General features: G+C 34.5%; 2 protein-coding genes across 2 annotated transcripts in view; both read right to left on the reverse strand.

Moving 5' to 3' along the window:
- The window catches only part of LOC144435968 (uncharacterized), a 3,686-nt gene extending 3,065 nt beyond the window's left edge, over window positions 1-621 (reverse strand). Inside the window, exons 1-2 of the mRNA XM_078124613.1 lie at window positions 584-621; window positions 1-89 (exon numbers count right to left, since the gene is read on the reverse strand). The exon at window positions 1-89 is cut by the window's left edge and continues 39 nt beyond it. Of these exons, the coding sequence (XP_077980739.1) occupies window positions 1-76 (76 nt within the window). The 5' untranslated portion in view covers window positions 77-89; window positions 584-621. The remainder of the gene's footprint in view (window positions 90-583) is intronic.
- A 14,679-nt stretch (window positions 622-15,300) lies between these two features.
- Window positions 15,301-20,008, reverse strand: LOC144434949 (uncharacterized). Its single transcript, XM_078123479.1, has 5 exons — window positions 19,926-20,008; window positions 18,259-18,562; window positions 16,978-17,160; window positions 16,265-16,414; window positions 15,301-15,840 (listed from the first exon to the last, which is right to left on the reverse strand). Exons 2-5 carry the CDS (start codon window positions 18,551-18,553, stop codon window positions 15,668-15,670), a joined length of 801 nt encoding a protein of 266 aa, XP_077979605.1. The 5' UTR covers window positions 18,554-18,562; window positions 19,926-20,008; the 3' UTR covers window positions 15,301-15,667.
- Window positions 20,009-20,098: the final 90 nt, after the last annotated feature.

The raw sequence follows: 20,098 nt of genomic DNA on the forward strand, positions 1-20,098 counted from the left end.
CGATGTCATTATCAGCGTCACATAGGGTAAGGAGAATGACAAATAAAAGTGCCAAATATACGATTCTAGTCATCATTATCACAATCTTTCTGTTGAAATAAATGTCAAGAAATTTTAAAAGCCCATAATGGGGAATGGTTATATTTGTCTCTGTGAGTTTACCTTAATAATTGCTAAGGCGATAACAATGTTGGGCATGCGTTGAGTTTACACATTTTAACTGAAGAGTAAAATGCACTTGAAGTGTATCACCACTTGCTACTGGCATAACTCATAACTTGGTATGAGGTGTGATACAAAATTGATTCGATTAAATTATACGAAAACTAAACAGTCGAGGACCACCATTAAGCCGTCAACTGTGCCAACAACGCACGAATATACTTATTGATATCGTTGAAGGCATTCATCATAGTTAACAATATTCTGCAGTTTTAGATTAATCATATTTTTAAACCACCTGTGTAAAAACAACTCATAACCTCAGCTCGTGCAACTTTAACCGTGAAACTGTGCAACGCGATTATTTAAAAAAGTTTCGGAGATACTTCTTTAGAATTGTGAAATATAGGATACTTCTTACCTGAAATGCACACCTTGTTGAGATCTATCCCCTTTGATGTTTGATCATGATATGTTATCCAGTCTATTTATGGTGTTGTTTTCATACGTTTATCGCGTGATGCCTCAAATAATAACACAATAACAAGTGCCATTATTATTGCCCCAGGAAATAGAGAAACATGATTGTAAAATTGGCACGTTGTAATTAAAGACGAGAATATCGGACCTGGTAAGATCCATTTCCGGGTTTTCAATTTATTTCTCTGTAATTATGTCATTATCTGGTCTATTTCACAGCAATTCAATTACAATTGTCTGCCAGATAATAATTTCGGTTTAAGTACCATTTCTAGAATGAATAGTTTCATTACTGAAATCGACTCAATTTATGGATGCTAATATCAATGGAAATGTACCACTGGAATGACTGGTCATTACTAGAAAGTCGTTACCTGTTTCTTGATTATATCTGTTAATTTCAAATAGTGTTCTGAACGTTAGAATAACGGCCGTGCAATTAAAAACAAACAAACCTACATTAATCCTGAATATTCTTTGAAATAAAACATTGGACAAACAACAAGAGATTTCCTTCAGATTTTGGGTGGTCTTATATCTGTGGGAATGAAAAATCATGTCCCTATATTACGTTTAAAATGATATAATTGAACATTTTTTAAGTCCTATGTCGGATTTAGCCTAGTAAACATTCTCATTTGGTCAAACTGGACATAGAAACAAACTTTATCTTCCAACGGAAGACATATGTTTAGGAACCGGTCAGTTTCTTCGGCCGGGGGGGGGGGTTAGATTGGGAGGGGGTCACCCTGTTTTTGAAATTGGCAGAGATTTTATGTATGTAAACAGTTTTATTTAAGCTTATGACATCAACTGACATTTCTATACATAATTTGCATATCAAAGATAGAGTCATCAAGACACTCCTAGGAACATATTAATACCACATTGCAGACTGAGCCACAAAGAAAATGACTTAAATGTATCTGCATGTGGGAGAAAATCAGTAGTGTTGCTAAAACGTATATCCTAGTGCATATATTTATAAAACGTTTCTTATTGATTTCTAAGTCGTTGTTTGAATCACACCCGCTGAACGGTATTTTGAAATCTGCTGTAGCTACATTGTATATCGTGTGCAACGGGGTGACGTACTTATTAGTTGTTGGCTTTGTAGCCCTTCTGTGCAAAGACTATGTGTACATCATGATGATTTCTAATGGTGTCACGTTTGAGATTAAATGCCTAACGGATATCTCTTACATACTGTATATACTACTTACCATCACTACTGATAACAAATGGAACCGCATCTTCATCTTGGCTGGTGCTATCTTCCTTACGAGCCAATCTATTATTCGTATTTCCAGATTGTGGTTGCTTGAAAGCTGTAAATTAATATGTAAACAATTCTAAATCTTGTGCATCTAGGTGATCTAATACCTTATAGTTGACTTGTCATTTTCGGGGTGGGGTGGGGTGGGTTGGGGTGGGGTTGACACGTAATCATGTCTGGATCTGAGGAATTATACGAGCAGATACAAATAATGTTGCTACGAATAAGGGCTATAAAATGTACATATCTGTCTTCTCCATACACTGATACGGGTGTGATACACTTCATACAATGAAAAAGTATATACATGTAGTCACGTTAGCATCATAAACAATGTATAAGTAATGGTATTTTATCCATCCATCCATACGTCCTTCCATCAGTTCATCCGTCCAGCAATCCATCCATCCATCCAACCATCCATCCATCCATCATCCATGCATCCATCCATCTATCTATCTATCCATCATCCATCATCCATGCATCCATCCATGCATCCATCCGGGCATCCATCCATCCACCTATCAATCAATCAACCCGTCCAACCAACCAACCAACCAACCAACCAACCAACCAACCAACCAACCAACCAACCAACCATCCATCCATCCATCCATCCATCCATCCATCTATTGGATGGATGGATGGATGGATGGATGGATGGATGGATGGATGGATGGATGGACGGACGGACGGACGGACGGACTGGCTGGCTGACATACATACATACATACATACATACATACATACATACACACATACACACATACACACACACATACATACATACATACATACATACATACATACACACACATGCATGCACGCACATACATACATACATACATACATACATACATACATGTTACATACATACATACATACATACATACATACACACACATACATACATACATACATACATACATACATACATACATACATACATACATACATTTGTAAACCTGGGTGTTTGCCTTGAATTGTACTGACCCATACAAAAAGAAATATATGAAAGAATAGGAAAGTGTTTCAATTAAAAGAAAGCTACGATTTTTGCACTTAATATAAGATTATACTGTAACTTATTTCTCTACATACACAACAACAACAACAATGATGATGATGATAACAACAACAACAACAACAACAACAACAACAACATAACATAACATAACATAACATAAAAGAGTAGTTTAGTTAAAAATCAATCCTATAATGGCAGTATCATTTCCAAATCAATTCCACTATCAATATCAGAAATACTTATATGGATTATCACCTAAATTACGCCTTACATATGCCGTCTTGGAGAGTTTAGAAACTACGAAATATTATCATTAGACATTACTTATACACGACATTGGTTACTTATTAATAGACTTCATTACACAAGGTCTCCATCAATAGCATGGCCATTCCAGAGAAGCATCTTCCTTCACAACCGAAGCAATTAATAAATACAGCACATCACAAGACCCATGTCACCATTTCAATAACTCAATTCAAACTGAAACCACTTTTTTCAGCTTCGTTACAGGATCGAACACATTACGTGAACTTACAGTTCAATTCATGCTCTTCGAACATTCACACATATACAAATGTAGTACGGTATACATCGTTCAGAAATAAAAATTATCATGGTGTATACCAAGTTCATAGTTCTCATCAGCAATACAAATTTCTTTATACCACTTTTTTTTTAGTTTTATTTTAATAATTGGTGCTTCCCTTACGGGAGGCTCTCAGTTTACATCTGGTTTGCTCCTGGTTTAGAGTGTTCGACAATCAAGTGCCGGCCGTACTTTTTACCGCACGAATTCTCAGGTGTTGTTTAGTGATCCGTTTACATACATCCAATTGCAAATGCTTCGATTGCCCCGAATGAACTGTCAAACATAGTCGCCAGGTGTGAAAATTCCTATCCCGACGCAGTGCCAATAATTGCCGGTGACTTCAATCATACAAACCTCAAGAAGGTGTTACCGAAGTTTTATCAATACGTCACCTGTCCAACTCGGGGCCAGAAGATTCTTGATCATTGTTATTCAACCATCAAAGGCGAATACCGTTCTCTGCCTCGTCCTCACTATGGTAAATCAGACCACTCCTCAATATTTCTTGTACCTGCATATAAACAAAAACTGAAGTCTGCAAAACCAACAACAAGATCTGTCCAGTGCTGGTCTGACGATTCAGTTATGTGTCTTCAAGGTTGCCAGGAGTCCATTGATTGGTCAGTATTCAAGGAATCATCTTCAGATCTCAACGAACATACGGATGTGGTGACAGATTACATCAAGTTCTGCATAGATTCTTGCATCCCAAAGAAATTTATACGTAGCTATCCCAATCAGAAACCATGGTTCAACAGCAATGTTCGCGTACAACTTAAGGCAAAGTCCGATGCATTCAAGGCAAATAATGTCGCTGCTTATAAGAAATCACAATATGAACTGAACAAAGCAATTCGATCTGCTAAACGACAATATCGGGAAAAACTGGTAAATCAGCTCAAAGATAATGACTCGCGACGGTTATGGAAAGGACTGCAAGCAGTTACATCGTATAAAAGAAAATGAAATGCAATAGTTGACACCGATACAAGTCTTCCTGATAGTTTAAATGACTCGGTGAACTGAGATCCCCCCTTACACTTTGATAATGACAACGATGACACACCCTTTACTGTCCTCGGGTCTGATGATGTACGCGAGTGTTTTGCGAGTGTAAATGTTCGCAAAGCAGCTGGTCCGGACAATATCCCATCTAGAGCCCTTCGTCACTGCACTGAACAGCTGTCGAGTGTATTTGCGGACATATTTAATATCTCACTTTCGCAGTGTGTCGTGCCATCCTGTTTCAAGAAATCTACAATAATTCCCGTACCGAAGAAATTCCCAGGCAAGTGTTTCAATGACTATAGGCCTGTTGCACTTACATCTGTCACCATGAAATGCTTCGAACGCATAGTCAAACACCATATTAAGTATATATTACCGAAGTCTATCGACCCATGGCCATATCAGTTTGCATACCGTGCCAATCTCTCTGTAGAAGATGCTGTATCAGTTGCATTTCATTCAATATTAACTCATCTAGATAAACGTAATTCATATGCTCGAATGCTCTTTGTCGATTTCAGCTCTGCGTTTAACACTGTTATTCCATCCTAGTTAGTCATAAAACTTTCTGTCCTTGGAATTAGCCATTCCATGTGTAGGTGGATCTTAAAAGTATTCTCTATGATAGGCCACAGATTGTTAAAATTAATAACAATGTATCTTCTACATTAGTTCTTAATACAGGAGCTCCTCAGGGTTGTGTCCTAAGTCCTTCACTGTACTCCCTTTTTACCTATGACTGTACTCCCTTGTATGACGAAAACTTACTTGTAAAGTTTGCCGATGGCACCTCAGCCATAGGTTAATTACTGATAATGACGAGTCTGCGTTTCACATGTAGGCAGCTACAATAGGTCTGCCAGAAAGTGGCTAGGCAGTAGATAATACGATACTTTGTATCTCTCTATAGGTCGTGAATGATGTTCAAGAACGTTTTAATTAATATGGAACTAATCTTACTCCAGCTGTTCGTTAAGTTCTTTAATTATCTGTCATTACGAATGGCCTTATATTTGTAGATGTCTAACTTACCTTTCACAGAACGCTCTCTCAATTCCATGTCATTATCAGCGTCACACAGGATAACGAGAGTGACAAATAAAAGTGCCAAATATACGATCCTAGACATCATTACCACAATCTATTTGTTGAAATAAATGTCAAGAAATTTAAAAACCCCATAATGGGGCAGTTATATTCGTCCCTGTGAGTTTACCTTGAGGAAGGCTTCAATAATTGCTAACCCGATAACTATGTTGGGCATGAGTTGAGTTTGTCAATTAAAATACACTTGAAGTGTATCACTACTTGCTATTGGTAGAACTCATAACTTGGTATGAGGTATGATACAAAATAAATTCCGACCGATTAAATTATACGAAAACTAAACAGTCGAGGAATTCCACTATTTTTATGCCGTCAACTGTCCCAACAACGCAAGAAATTATTCTTTGATATCGTTGAAGGCATTTATCAACATAGCAATTTTATGCACTTTTTAAATTCTTAACAATTTTTGTAAACCACCTGTGTAAAAAAATCCTTATAAGGTCAGCTTGTGCAACTTTAACCGTGAAACTGTGCAACAGCAACGCGATTACTTAAAAAAAAGTTTCGGAGATACTTCTTTAGAATTATGAAATATAGGATACTTCTTACCTGAAATGCACACCTTGTTGAGATCTATCCCCTTTGATGTTTGATCATGATATGTTACCCAGTCTATTTATATGGTGTTGTTTTCATACGTTTATTGCGTGATGCCTCAAACAATAGCACAATAACAAGTGCCATTATTATTGCCCCAGGAAATAGAGAAACATGATTGTAAAATTGGCATGTTGTAATTAAAGACGAGAATATCGGACCTGGTAACATCCAATTTCGGGTTCTCAATTTCTTTCTCTGTAATTACGTCATTATCTGGTCTATTTCACAACAATTCAATTACGCCTGTCTGCCAGATAGTAATTTCGGTTTGCGTATCATTTGTAAAATGAATAGTTTCATTCCTGAAATCAACTCAATTTATGGATGTTACTAATATCAATGGAATTATACCACTGGAGTGACTGGTCATTACTAGAAAGTCATTACCTGTTTCTTGATTATATCTGTTGATTTCAAATAATGTTCTGAACGTTAGAATAACAATAGTTTCTCCAATTTAAACGTATCCTGGTCACATGTTTAATTTTCTCTTGATCAGAAAACACTACGGTCGTGCTTTAGAAAAAAGAAAGTTTAAATTGATACTGAATATTCTTTGAAATAAAACATTGGACAAACAACAAGAGATTTCCTTCAGATTTTGGGTGGTCTTATATCTGTGGAATGAAAAATCATGTCCCTATATTACGTTTAAAATTATATAATTGAACATTTTTAAGTACTAGTATATTATATGAAATAAAGACAGGATTATCAATTTAGGAAAAATATACATCATACATGCTACATTGTCGGATTTAACCTAGTAAACATTCCCATTTGGTCAAACTGGACATAGAAACAAACTTTATCTTCCAAGGGAAGACCTATATGTTTACTAGGAATCGTGATGCATGAACTCAATGGTATATAGGATCTTATGTATGTATTTCTTTCATGGCTTGACTTTGGTCTATGGACACTCAAAGTTACAGAAACAAAAAAGCTGGATAAATGGCTTCATTCTCAAATCACGAGCATGACGTCACGTCTTACGTGTTCTAACAAACAACATGTCGTTCTAAAAACCGACAAAGACATTCAACTTTTTCTTATGATGTAATTCTGTTTCATTAACAGATCTAGACAAAATGCATAACGACTCGCGGTGAGTGGACGTGCGCGATTACAGAAACAAGTGTTATTTTACCCCTTTCATTCACAATTGGCTAAAACACGTTAATATTATCGACATTTTATAGTATTCTGATAGAAACATTCTAATACATATCTCGGGAAACAAGTGCCTGTGGGCGCACACTAGAGGAATCTGTTGAGCAACATTTCACCCCTGCCCATTTCGTCGCGCTGATTCGTCTTGTGTGCGGGCAACTTTTAATGAGAATTTGGCTCATTCGTGGCCGTGAGCCAAATACTAGTATCTAGCATGTTTGATATTTTTGACCTCGTGTGAATTTTTCCTCATGTGTGCGCCTGAACGTGAGCATTGATTTGTGCCTAGTCTAAAATATAGGCGAGTAACATTTACGTCAATAACGACTGTATTTTCATGGTTTTTAGAAGACAAACGTGTCGATCTTTGGCCTAAATACACGTGGATATTGCCTTAGATGGAAACAATACGCTGGTTATTGTGTCATAGCATGAGATAGTTATCTCGTTTGGTAAAATTTCGTGACTATTCCCGTTCAGTAAAGCAATGACTATGGGTATTTTGGCCAAAAATTGACACGTTTGTCTCCTAAAATCATGAAAATGTTACGAATATGTGATTACATTACCTAAAAATAAGTAAATGTAGGATTAAAATGAGAAAGAAAGACACGTACAAACAGCTCAGGGAAATATAGTATAGTATGAGATCGAAATTTCATAATATGCATGAATGAAACACTTTGACATCATATGACAAAATAGGTCACATAGGATAATTAACTACTGGCTATGTCTGCTAAACACACTTTAAACAAAAAAATCATGTGCATTTTCCAAAAGTGGATCGACTTTGAGCTATCCTAACTTTTTAAGTAATTTGGGGACTCCCAATTTTTATTGCATATATTTTCAGTAAATATATTCAAATTTTTATGATGAAAGTATAGATAAGAAAATGATATATATAACTACCTTAAGAGAGCAGAATGCTCACATTCTGGCGCACACACGAGGAACGATTCACGCCAGGCCTAAAATATCAAACATGCTAGATATTTGGCTCACGGCCATAAACAACCGAATTCTCATTAAAAGTAGCCCGCACACGAAAGGAATCGGCGAGAGGAAATGAAATTTTGCTTAGCTGATTGATTACTCTAGTGTGCGCCTGGCTAAGTGGCATGGTCTGTAACTGATGGCATATACCAGTACATTATTTTTTGAAATTGAAATTTACCAATTTTATTCTACTTACTGCAGTAATGTTTACTAAACATGAAAGAAACCTGATTACATAGTTTTGGGTATACTGAGAAAAAAGTAAGGTTCCTGCCGAATCTGAATATTGGATAGCAAAGACTTATATTATAGGTGAATATGTGTCCTAATTATTGTTTCCTATAGCCCAATAGACCCTAGTTTAAGCCCTACCCCTACATATTTTTTTGCATGAAGGTAATATGATAACAATTTACTTCTATGTCTATGTACAGCTTCATGCGTTTACATCATCTGTGGTCACTTTTATTTAAAGAAAAACATACTCCAGTGAGAAACCAAGTGTTTTAGACTATAACAGTACAGTCTGCATAATTTAACTTATACAATGTAATTGTCTTTATTTACTGCTTTTATACCCCATCAACCTCTCACAGAAGTATTGTGACTGACGAGTATCTTATCTTGGGATCAAAGTAATATTTTTTTAAAAATAAAATAAAATGCTGACCTACCTACCCTATTTTCTGAAGTCATGCTATCGGAAATATAAAAATTGAGATTTTTGTCTTTTGCCAAAGCAAAGTTATTCAATTGGAATGCGTATACAAGGGCCAAAGTAAAAACACCAGCAAAATGATTAATCACAGCAAGATGAATGAAATATACATGGTGATATGTAGATAAACTCGGCATATACATGACTACACAGTTGGTGATGGTGCAGTAAAGTAAGCAAACATGTCTGAAGTTAAGTTGATTATTCAAATCCCCTGAAAGACATATTTCCAACTGATTTATAACTACTACCTGGTATTATCAAATCAATAACATGTATGTTTTATGTAAGTATTGTTCATACCTAGTTTGACAGGTACACCATGCTGGAGCTCCCTCATGCATCAACCAACCCTTTCAGCTTTCACCACTAACAGACAAAGAACATAGAGGGTGGAGCGACATGAACTATCTCAGCAATGTATTTCTTACTCAATAGCCAACATGGGCTTCAGTTACAGACTGTACCAATTTAATGTTAACTCACTGATGTATTTTGAGTTATTAACTTTTTGCCATAAACTCATAAGCATGAGTATATGACATTACATTACAACTAACTTTCATACTTTGAATTAATTCAAGAATTTCTGCAGACTGTTACACATACACAATGAGTAATTTTTCTTCCTGGTGAAGAAAGGAAATTCATAATCTCTGAGAACTACTGAACAATTCTAAAATACACACAATAATTCTACACAGCAGCCGCTTGGCAATTCCTAAGCACCCTGGATTCCATTTTGATATAAATTTGCTCAACCCAAATAAATGCTACATAACTCATGAACATTTAAAATTCTAAAAACACGTTAAAAAAAGATATGAAATGAATAAATTGAAAATCTTCTTTAAAAGTGTCCTTGTATTTATAAAAAGTTAGATTTATTAGAAATATAGCATAACTTTATTTCTGTGGTACAAATGTATTTTTCCTATGAAACTACTAAATATGTAAAATGGACACATATGGTATGCTTGGGGTGTTCATGTTTAACAAATGCTTAAGACAGCATTACATTTTTTCATTTTACTACAGTCACCATCAAAACTGTTATATCTTTATTAGCTTTTTCTGTAAAAAAATTGATTGATTGATTGATTGATTGTCAATTTTTTTTGCTTTACTTGGTACTTTAAAGTAAGCCACAGGTTATATTGTAAATGATGATGGCCTTAGAATGCTCTTTAAGTATAATTGGCTAAAATAAAGTAGTAAAATACAGACTGAAACTTTGTTGAAAAGGTTACCCTTGTGTTGATTTGGACATGACCCCAAACATACCACATTTAGGGTTGAGCAATGAATCATTTAAAAATCAACTTTTTATTGGTTCTATTCAGAAATACCCAAACAAGAAATGCAATGAAATCTCAAGGGCCTGTTATTGGCATAAAGTGCATCATCCAATTGGAGTTGTTTTTTCTTAAAGATGAGTTGATCAGATCAATCTTAGAGTCTTTATATGTGCCTGTCAGAAATTAATGACGGATGAATTGAATAATGAATGAATTATACATGAATACAATAATGTTATTGTTTTCAGTATACATTATTATGTAAAACTTTTTTGTTAATTCATATTCTAAGAACTTGCAAATAGAAATTCTCATACAAGAGGGCATATAGGAAGTTGTAATAATCTGACATATTCATAGAAATATTTCCTAATTGTTCGACAGTGTTCATGCTATGAAAGCATTAAGTGACATTTTTCATTTGATTAGTTTTGAAGTAAATATTACATCACCCATCAAGATTTCATTTTTGATCCAACATTATGAACTAAATAGAACCACAAAGAGTTGATGCAAACATACAAAGTAAGATTTTATATTTTGTTGATGAAGTTTGTGGTAATGGTAAATTTGAAATAAAAAGCACTGATTTCTGTTTCAAATTCACCTCACAAAGAACATCATATCATTTACATTTGATCTTTTTCAAATTTTCACTGACCATGGCAGAGGTCCATGCATCCTGGTCTTGTAGTCACACATCCTGGTACTTTGTGAATTAACATGTTTTTAAATTTGATAACATGATAAATGAACCGGAGAGTTGATAAGTACAAGAAATCAAAAATTGGTTCCAAATCAACAGATGGTTTAATACATTTGTGACCTTTATCAGTGTATACCAGGTGCAGTGACTTTTGAAGGGGAACACAAATCCAGCAAATAAATGTATTTTCATAAACTTTGGATTCTGCAGAGTCATTTCATGATATTACATCAGATAAATTTTGCACGATTACAAGGAACCTAACGAAAACTCTATTTTATTGTTCTCACTCTGGTCCATCGGTGCATCAGACTTTAATAGCAGAATATTGCAAACTGAATATTCATGACTATTTATCTAAAGGTAATAAGCACTTAGGAGTCATGAATATGTTAAGTTTCAATCTAATAAATTTGCATGTCTGCTAAGTCCCATGTGGCAATGGTGGACCGGTGTGAGAAAAACTGTGGTGAAATAGAGTTTCAATTAGGTGTTCTGCAATTGCTTAAAATTCATGTGAAGTGAGATCATGGAATCACTCTCCAGAACTCAAAGTTTAAAAAAAAAAATACTGTAATTTCCTGGAGTGGTGTTATCCTAAAGGATACAATTCAAGAATCTTAAATCTTCAATGTAATCAGAATATTATACATAAGAATATCATATCTAATAAATAAATGGCAGACTTTTTATGTAACTTATTTACAAGTTACTCCATAGTAATATAACAAGTTTTGGAATATGATTTAAAAATAAAACTATAATCAGTACAGCAGCTACAACTCACACAAACCACTCCTATTTTGTAAATTTGGGATATTTCTGATCCTTTCTGTAAATTTTGGTACAAACTACAAACAACCTTGTAAACTTTGTAACCTGAGTTAATTGCTACAGTTTGTACCCATCTTGGCAGACCAATAGGAATCATTATCTAAACTGATGGAGATACGTTGATGGCAGTACATATTGTAAATGTAGCAAAGTGTAAATGCATGATTTTTTGGGTAAATGTCAGAAATGTGTAAGACATGTTTGGTACTTAAATGTAGAAATGTGTATGTGTGAAGTTGTTGCTGTCATCTTTGTTATTGTTGTCGTCATCATCAATGTTATTGTTGGTAAATAGGGAAATGAGTTGTACATTGTTGTTGTTGTTATGTGAGTGTATGTGTATTCTGAGGTGAAATATAACAATCTCTTTAAAAATCCATGTTTGTGTATGCAGATTTAATAAATCTGCATACACAAACATGGATTTTTAAAAATCAACATTGTTTCAATATTTCTTTACCCTACCTTTATATCTTTAAGTCTGTGTATGTCTGTGTTCCTTGTGTCTGTCTGGTTCCGTCCGTCTGTCTGTCTGTCTGTCTGTCTGTCTGTCTGCCTGCCTGTCTGTGTCTGTCTGTCTGTGTGTCTGTCTGTGTGTCTGTCTGCAATTCATGTATTGCAGAAATTTGATTCAAGGGTAAGCTATAAAGGAAGATTCTCTAAAGATAATCATGTGATCCATAAATGGGAATAAAAGTATTTTAATAAACTTTGGATTCTGGAGTTCTTGAGCTTTTTTCATGAGCAAATAGTCATTTACCATCCTAGATGAATCTGATTAAAATCCGATCCGAATCAATTGACCTTCCCCTCTGTGATATATGTTTACGTTTTCACCTCCTAGGAGGCAGTCATTGACGAAAACGTAAACATGTATCATAAAGGTCAATTGAAGCGAAAATACCAAGGTAAAATAAACAATGAACGATTAGCTGACACCTACATTGGATTTTAATCAGATTGATCCTAGATATTGGGAAACGCTATTTCAGGAAATGAAAACATTTTCATGAACTTTAGGTTCTGATGAGTCATTTCATGATTTCACATTAATTTCGTGTAATTGCAACGAAACACTAAATTGTACTTTTATTTCACATTCATTGTTCCCTGACTGTCTTAGCAGTGATCCAGTGTTGCCTCGTGGAGGTCAGCAGACATGCATATGGATTAGATGAACAATACACATTCATGACTCCTATGTGCTTTTACCTTCAGATAGTCATGAATATTCATTGTTTATCTAATCTATAATGTCTTCTAATAGCTTCCATATGGTAATGCTGGGCTACTGTTATGCAATGAATATGAAACAAATTTCAATTTTGGTGTTTCATGGCATTCACAAAATTTTTGTGATGTTAAATCATGAACTGACTCTCTCCGGAAGCCAAAGTTTATAAAATATCTTTATTTCCTGGAGTGGTGTTCCTCTTTTACTAGGAACGTAATTGACTATATCACTTTTGCTTACTTGAAAAAGTTGAGGTTATCAAATTATGATAATGTTTAAATTCACAATTGTCAGAAAATATAATGGAATATTGTACTTTTCTCTTTTTAGAAATTCAGTAAATTATTGTTTCTGATATATTGCCACATGAATAATGAATAGGAATTTCAGAAGGAAAAAAAAAATGAAATGAAGCCTTAATCAAAAGAAGAGGAACAAAGAAAAATAACTTTGACAGAAAACAGGTAGTTAGAAAGACAAAAGAATAAAACACAAGTACATTACAGTCTTGTTAAAATGAAATTTTGTGTAAAGTTTACACAACTTTTAAGATTATCAAGACTGGCTGTATCCAGTTTATTGAGTGACTTATAGTCACTAAATAACTGATTCCCGAAAAACTGTTGTAGTCTATAAATGATGTAAATCACCATGACTACAAACAGTTTCCTAATAATAGCTGTACAACTTTAGTTGTACAATGTCGTTGACTAATTTCAGTTCTTTATAATAGGAAAATGCTAAAAAGCTCACATTCATTTGAATATGAAAGTGCTGATGCATCCGGGATCTTTATCAAAATGAGGTTTGCTTGTTGTTGACCTTTGACCTATGAAAAGTACCTCTGAAATTAATTGTAATTTTGTTAGCTTCAGTTGCTGTTGTGTTTCCTGACTTATGCCAAATAGAGTCATTTTATGTAACTTTTGTCAATCTTAGTTGTTTATTTTTAATAATGATGGATTTCTTTTATCAAATAACATCTTTGTTAAATATCGTTCTAGTTCTTTGGATTTTGACACTATACTGATTCTTACTTTCAAGTTTCATTTATTACTTTTAAACTATTCTTTTTCAATAACGTATGTTAAAATATATATGAAGTATGTCTTAAGTCCTTTAAAGGGTAGGTACATTGGTTTTTATATCTTATCAGTGGAGCCATAAGGGTCCTTTTTTTCTGGACCAACTTTTTCTGTAGATCTGCCAGACAACTATTTTTAAACACCCAAATGATAATGAGAAGCTGGCCTTTAAATCTTAGGGAATTACTGGCATGTAAAATAGATTATCCTAATGAAATAAACCTAACTAAATCATAGCACATCCCCTCTATCACAAGCAAACCCCATCAGATTTGAGGTCCAGCACTTCAGAACTCTCCTATTCACCTGAATGAGAAGAAAAAGTGTATTCAACTCCAATTAATTGTCTCAGTCTGCCATTTATAGAGCAAAAGCGCTGCCCTACAAAGCTTTGTAAAATAAAGCAATTACAAGGGTTGATTCAACACTTTATATATATATATATATATATCTTATACCTCATTATATAAAGTCAAGATCATGGGTTTAAAAAAAATGAGAATTGTTATATTTTGAAAATGCTATGGTTTCCAATAATGTAAAACTTGTCGTACTAAAATAAAATTTATAGTTTTCATTTTGTTTTGTGTTTAAGAGAAAAAAATTTGTTGATACAAATCAAGTTTCTGTACTAGTCCATTTTTTTTATCACAAGTTCTTCATTCATGTACACTCTATGCTGCTTAGCAAATTCACACATTGGTCTTGGTCTGACAATATTACAAATTTATTTAAAGTTTAGGATTAAACTAAAACCCTTGATCCGGACTCTATATTAAAATCTCAATCTATTTGAATCAACCCTTGTTTGGTTATATAAAATATCAGATAATATCAGATAATGTGACATGAACCAGTTATCAAATAAATACTCTCTTTATAAAGGTCTTGACTAACTCGTCACAATAAAACTGATGTACTGTTATAACAGTATCACCAAAAAGCCTAAATGAATATAACCCAAATAATGGGAATTTCATATCCCAAATTCATGACTTTCTTTTGTTTTTTGGGGGGATAAAATAGCTTTGTTTATCCATCCAAATATCCTTTGTTATATCTTCAAAGTATTTGTTTTGGTTCATGTTCACACATATCACTCGTTTTTAATAGTAAATATAAAAACCCAAATGGGAACAGCTTTGGTTATCTGATAGAATTCCCAAATAATCATGATAGATTTTAACACTGTGTACTTTAAAACTTTGCTTTATGAGCTTTGATCCCATTTAGGACATCTCCGACTAATTGGGTACATGTTATCAGATAACCAAGACTATCAAAAAAGAGAAAAAAAAGTTGAAATCTGGAGTAAATAGATCGGACACTTCAGTTATTAAGTCTTATCTGTATGTTAACTTGTTACTCATTAAGAGTAAATGCAGTGCGTTCTTTTCCTCTGTCTGCAGCTTGAATGCCATAGGCGTCTTCTTTTGACTCCGAACCATCTTGTTCATCATCCTGGTTTTCATTTACAGGTAGGTGCTCTAATTCTGTCTGGTCAGTGACTTCGCCATTTTCAGCAACTGCATTAGCTGTATTGCAAACACATTGAATAAATACTCTTTTAAAACTGAAGAATATAACATTCATTTCTCAATCACTATGTGCCAATTAAAAGCGACTTAGAAGGGTTTTTAAATACATCAACTTTAATTTCCTGACTTATCTCCATTGAAATTCTTCTATCAATATTTTCAGTTTGAGAAATATAAAATAAAAACTCTCTCTTTCTCTCTCTCCCTCTCTCTCCCCCCCTCTCTTTCTCTTTCCCCCCTCTCTCCCCCTCTCTCTCTCCCCCCCTCTCTCTCTCTCTCCCCCCCCCCTCTCTCTCTCTCTCTCTCTCTCTCTCTCTCTCTCTCTCTCTCTCTCTCTCTCTCTCTCTCTCTCTCTCTCTCTCTCTCTCTCTCTCTCTCTCTCTCTCTCTCTCTCTCAATAAGTAAGTCAATCATTACTCACTTGTTTTTTTATTCTTACAATGTCTTCTACAAAACCAACACAGACCAATTGCTGCTAAACAAACAAGAAGTACTCCAGCACAAACCGATACAATGATGGTGTCTTGCAGTTTCTTTTCTTCTTCTTGTGCATGTTGCATTTGTGCATATCCTGTATTAAGAAGGTATTTGATAGAGGAAATGTGAAAGAATTTGACTTGACTGTATGATAGGTGGTGGTACCATAGATGTTTGTGAAAACAAGGTGTGTTACACATTAAACCACCATGTCTGAGGTGTAACACACAACAATATATTCTAGCATGGACATGGATCACCTTAAAGGAGTAAAACCCAGATGTCAAAATTTGACAAAATCACAAAAAGTGATGTGTACACGTCTTGCCTATACTATAATATCACTTTTATGCCTACTTTGGCAAATATTGGTCTGGCCAATTCAGATCTAGAAACAATGTTGAACTGACACAGAACTGAGTCCTACTAAGAGTTTCTTGTGGGAGCTAAACACGATGATGTATTTCTTTTAAGATAGATTGAAAGTTTTGATTTCAGAAGTAATGTTTCAATTAAGTCAAACACTTTGAGTAACATATCAACAACTTCAAATTTAGTAAATTGGGTAATTTAATTTCTAATTGTGAAAGTAACACAATCCTGGTAATGACTGCAATTAGAACCTACTAAATAATCTATATTAAAATAATTTCATACTTTTGCACTCAATTTGATAAACTTCTGGATTGGATTGAAGCTCTTCACAACTTTCACAAGTACCCGTGTCTTGAACACACCATAAACCTAGTGGACAATCTGCTTCTTTTGAACACTTATCTGGTATTGGCACATGGACATACGTAGGTGTAACATTTATTGTCTGTTTCGACAATTTGGCACCTGAAAAATGTATGAGAAGGTATGTCAATGATGTGACCAAAAGACAGATTGGTCTTATGATTGAGACATGAAATGTTAGGCTGTACATATGTCAAATCAGTGAACTTATTCTCAGTAAAAATTCCAGTTCATATCAAGTACATATTTATAACCTAGTGCATGTATGGGTGTCCATCAGTACAATAGCTACCATAATGTCAGTCCTGCAACAAGTACACTATGTATTTAGGGTGCTGTATTTTTTACTATGAACATTTGAACCACATTTTATGCCTTGAGCAAGGGGATTGACTAGACTGGGAGTGTAGTACGTAATACAGTCCCTGTCAGGACCGAGACTATAGGTTCATTAATATTGATAATGTACAGTGATGCCACATCTCACAATGGCAAAAAATTAAAACCCAATAGGAATTTGTCCATGCTTCTTTCTGGCTGAACCTTAAAGCAAACTTAGACTGTGAAATGCAAGGCTGGATTGTAGGCCGCTAAGGAGCATATGGTTGAATACAAAACTTGAAATGATAGTCATTACATTTACAGTGACTAATTAGACTATTTCTTGTATCAAAGCTTATTTTCACAATACAACCTATAAACTTAAAACTCTACACAATTCCTAGTTTGACATTTTTATACACTGATTATAAGATTGTTCAAAATAAATTTTACTTTATAAAGAATCATTCAATTTCAAGATCTCCTAATGATGACATCAGTGTACAATTGTGTGTTCCATGGGTGTGTATCACATACAGATGGATTTATATGGATGTATGTATATTGTTATTCAAAATATAGCTGAAAGGTATGAAACACCCTCTTTCATATCTTTACTATTACTAGACATGGAATTGAAAGCAAAAGCAATGGAATAAATAAAGAAAAATCTGTCAATGAAAAGATCAAAGCGATACTGAAGATTGGTTGAAATCAAATCACTCTTCCAATACAGCAGCTTTGACAGTGGATTACTATTAAATCAACATTTATATTGGGACTTTGAATTGTGTTGTATGTAAAAGACATGTGTTTGCTTAGCCAAAAATAAAAGTCAAATTTCTAAAATTTGTTATGAAATTAATAATATTGTCCTACCTGTGCACCCTTCAGGAACATGATTTGTACCCTCCCAAGCTGAACATGAAATACACAAACCACTGGGGTCACATGTCTGGTTTGGTGAGCAGTCCTTCGAAGACTGACATGGACCAGGAATTGCATGCTTTCCAGCAGATGCATCCATGTCAGAGTTGCGTAGAACCAGTTTTCTGGCATTTGGTTGTGATTCTTGTAATGAACCTTTCTCTCTATACCAGACAGGGGCAGACATCACTCCATGACTAGCAATCATGACAGCAGATATTGTACACAGTTGGAAAAGAAAAGGCATGTTGTGGACCTAAAAAGAATCATATCATATCATATCATATCATATCATATCATATCATATCATATCACATCATATCACATCACATCACATCACATCACATCACATCACATTACATTACATCACATCACACCACACCACACATCACATATCACATCACATTAACCACCACATATCACACCACACCACACCACATCACATCATATATCATATCATATCATATCATATCATATCATATCATATCATATATAATATCATATCATATATCATATATCATATCATATCATATCATATATCATATATCATATATCATATCATATCATATCATATCATATCATATCATATCATATCATATCATATCATATCATATCATATCATATCATATCATATCATATCATATCAAACTCAGCCATCAAAAGTGATGCCTATAATGGCCTAATTGAGTTGATCAAAATTAAGTCATAAGCATTTCAATCTTAGGTACTAAGGATGAGTATGTACACACTACACTGCAAATTCAATAAACAACTTTCAGTAGTTTACCGAACATCACACAACATCATGGAAACAACTAGTAGTGCATGTGACTATACCTTGAAGTGCATGATTTCTCATGAAAATTAACATGGCTTGGAATGTCAGCAAGGAATATAATAGTATGACACATTTAAAAAACAACAACATAAAACGGGTTGGATTTAGGAAAACAGTTATCAGGAAGATATGTAGAAAAGGTTGGTCCAGAACAAAAGAATCGAGCTAAACTGTACTCTTTATGGCTACACTGATACGATAACACTAACGCAAGAACCGGGGATTGAAACCCTGGCCTTTAAATTAAAGTATGTATGCACAAACAGACAAGGTTAGTTGTAGTATATTAATACTGAATGCATGAAGACAGACAAACTAAGAAATATCTGTAATATAACTTATAAACAAGACGTCACTGATTCAAACTTCGCAAACACATTACAATTCCACCGTCTCGTACTGAAGTGTCGACCATTTTTTTAACGAACAAATCTTGTTCTGTTTACTCCGAGGGAAAACAGTTCATTTTGGAAAGTTTTAACCCCCCCCCCTCCACAGTGCACAACGACAATATAATATCCTATAATCCTGAGGTAGCAATGTCAGTCTTTTATCGCTGCAATAATGTTACATTAAGTAAACATGCACCATTAAAAACTTCTCCAAGATCGTCACAAAGAAAAGTAAGCAAGATTGGGTGTCAACGTCTCTGTCTATCCATTGTCGCGTCGGAACGTTTACTATTCATTGCCTGCCATCTCAGACCACTACTGTGTAGTATCTGAGTTGCCATGCATGATAACTTTGAACATTTACATTATCAACGATATACATTACTCACCTTAAAATGTGTGATGTGAAAGGAAAAATAACCAGCTTGGGAGGGGTGAAAGCTGTACTGGAGACGAATGTCAAAGCCGTCTTGTTGTAGTTGGGTACTTACTTGCAAATGCAGTCTGATCAGTTTGGGATTCCCCACGTTGGGAAATCCCCTGGCTTGTTTTGGCTATCTAC

This window comes from Glandiceps talaboti, chromosome 5, assembly GCF_964340395.1.
Source record: "Glandiceps talaboti chromosome 5, keGlaTala1.1, whole genome shotgun sequence".
Taxonomy (NCBI): domain Eukaryota; kingdom Metazoa; phylum Hemichordata; class Enteropneusta; family Spengelidae; genus Glandiceps; species Glandiceps talaboti.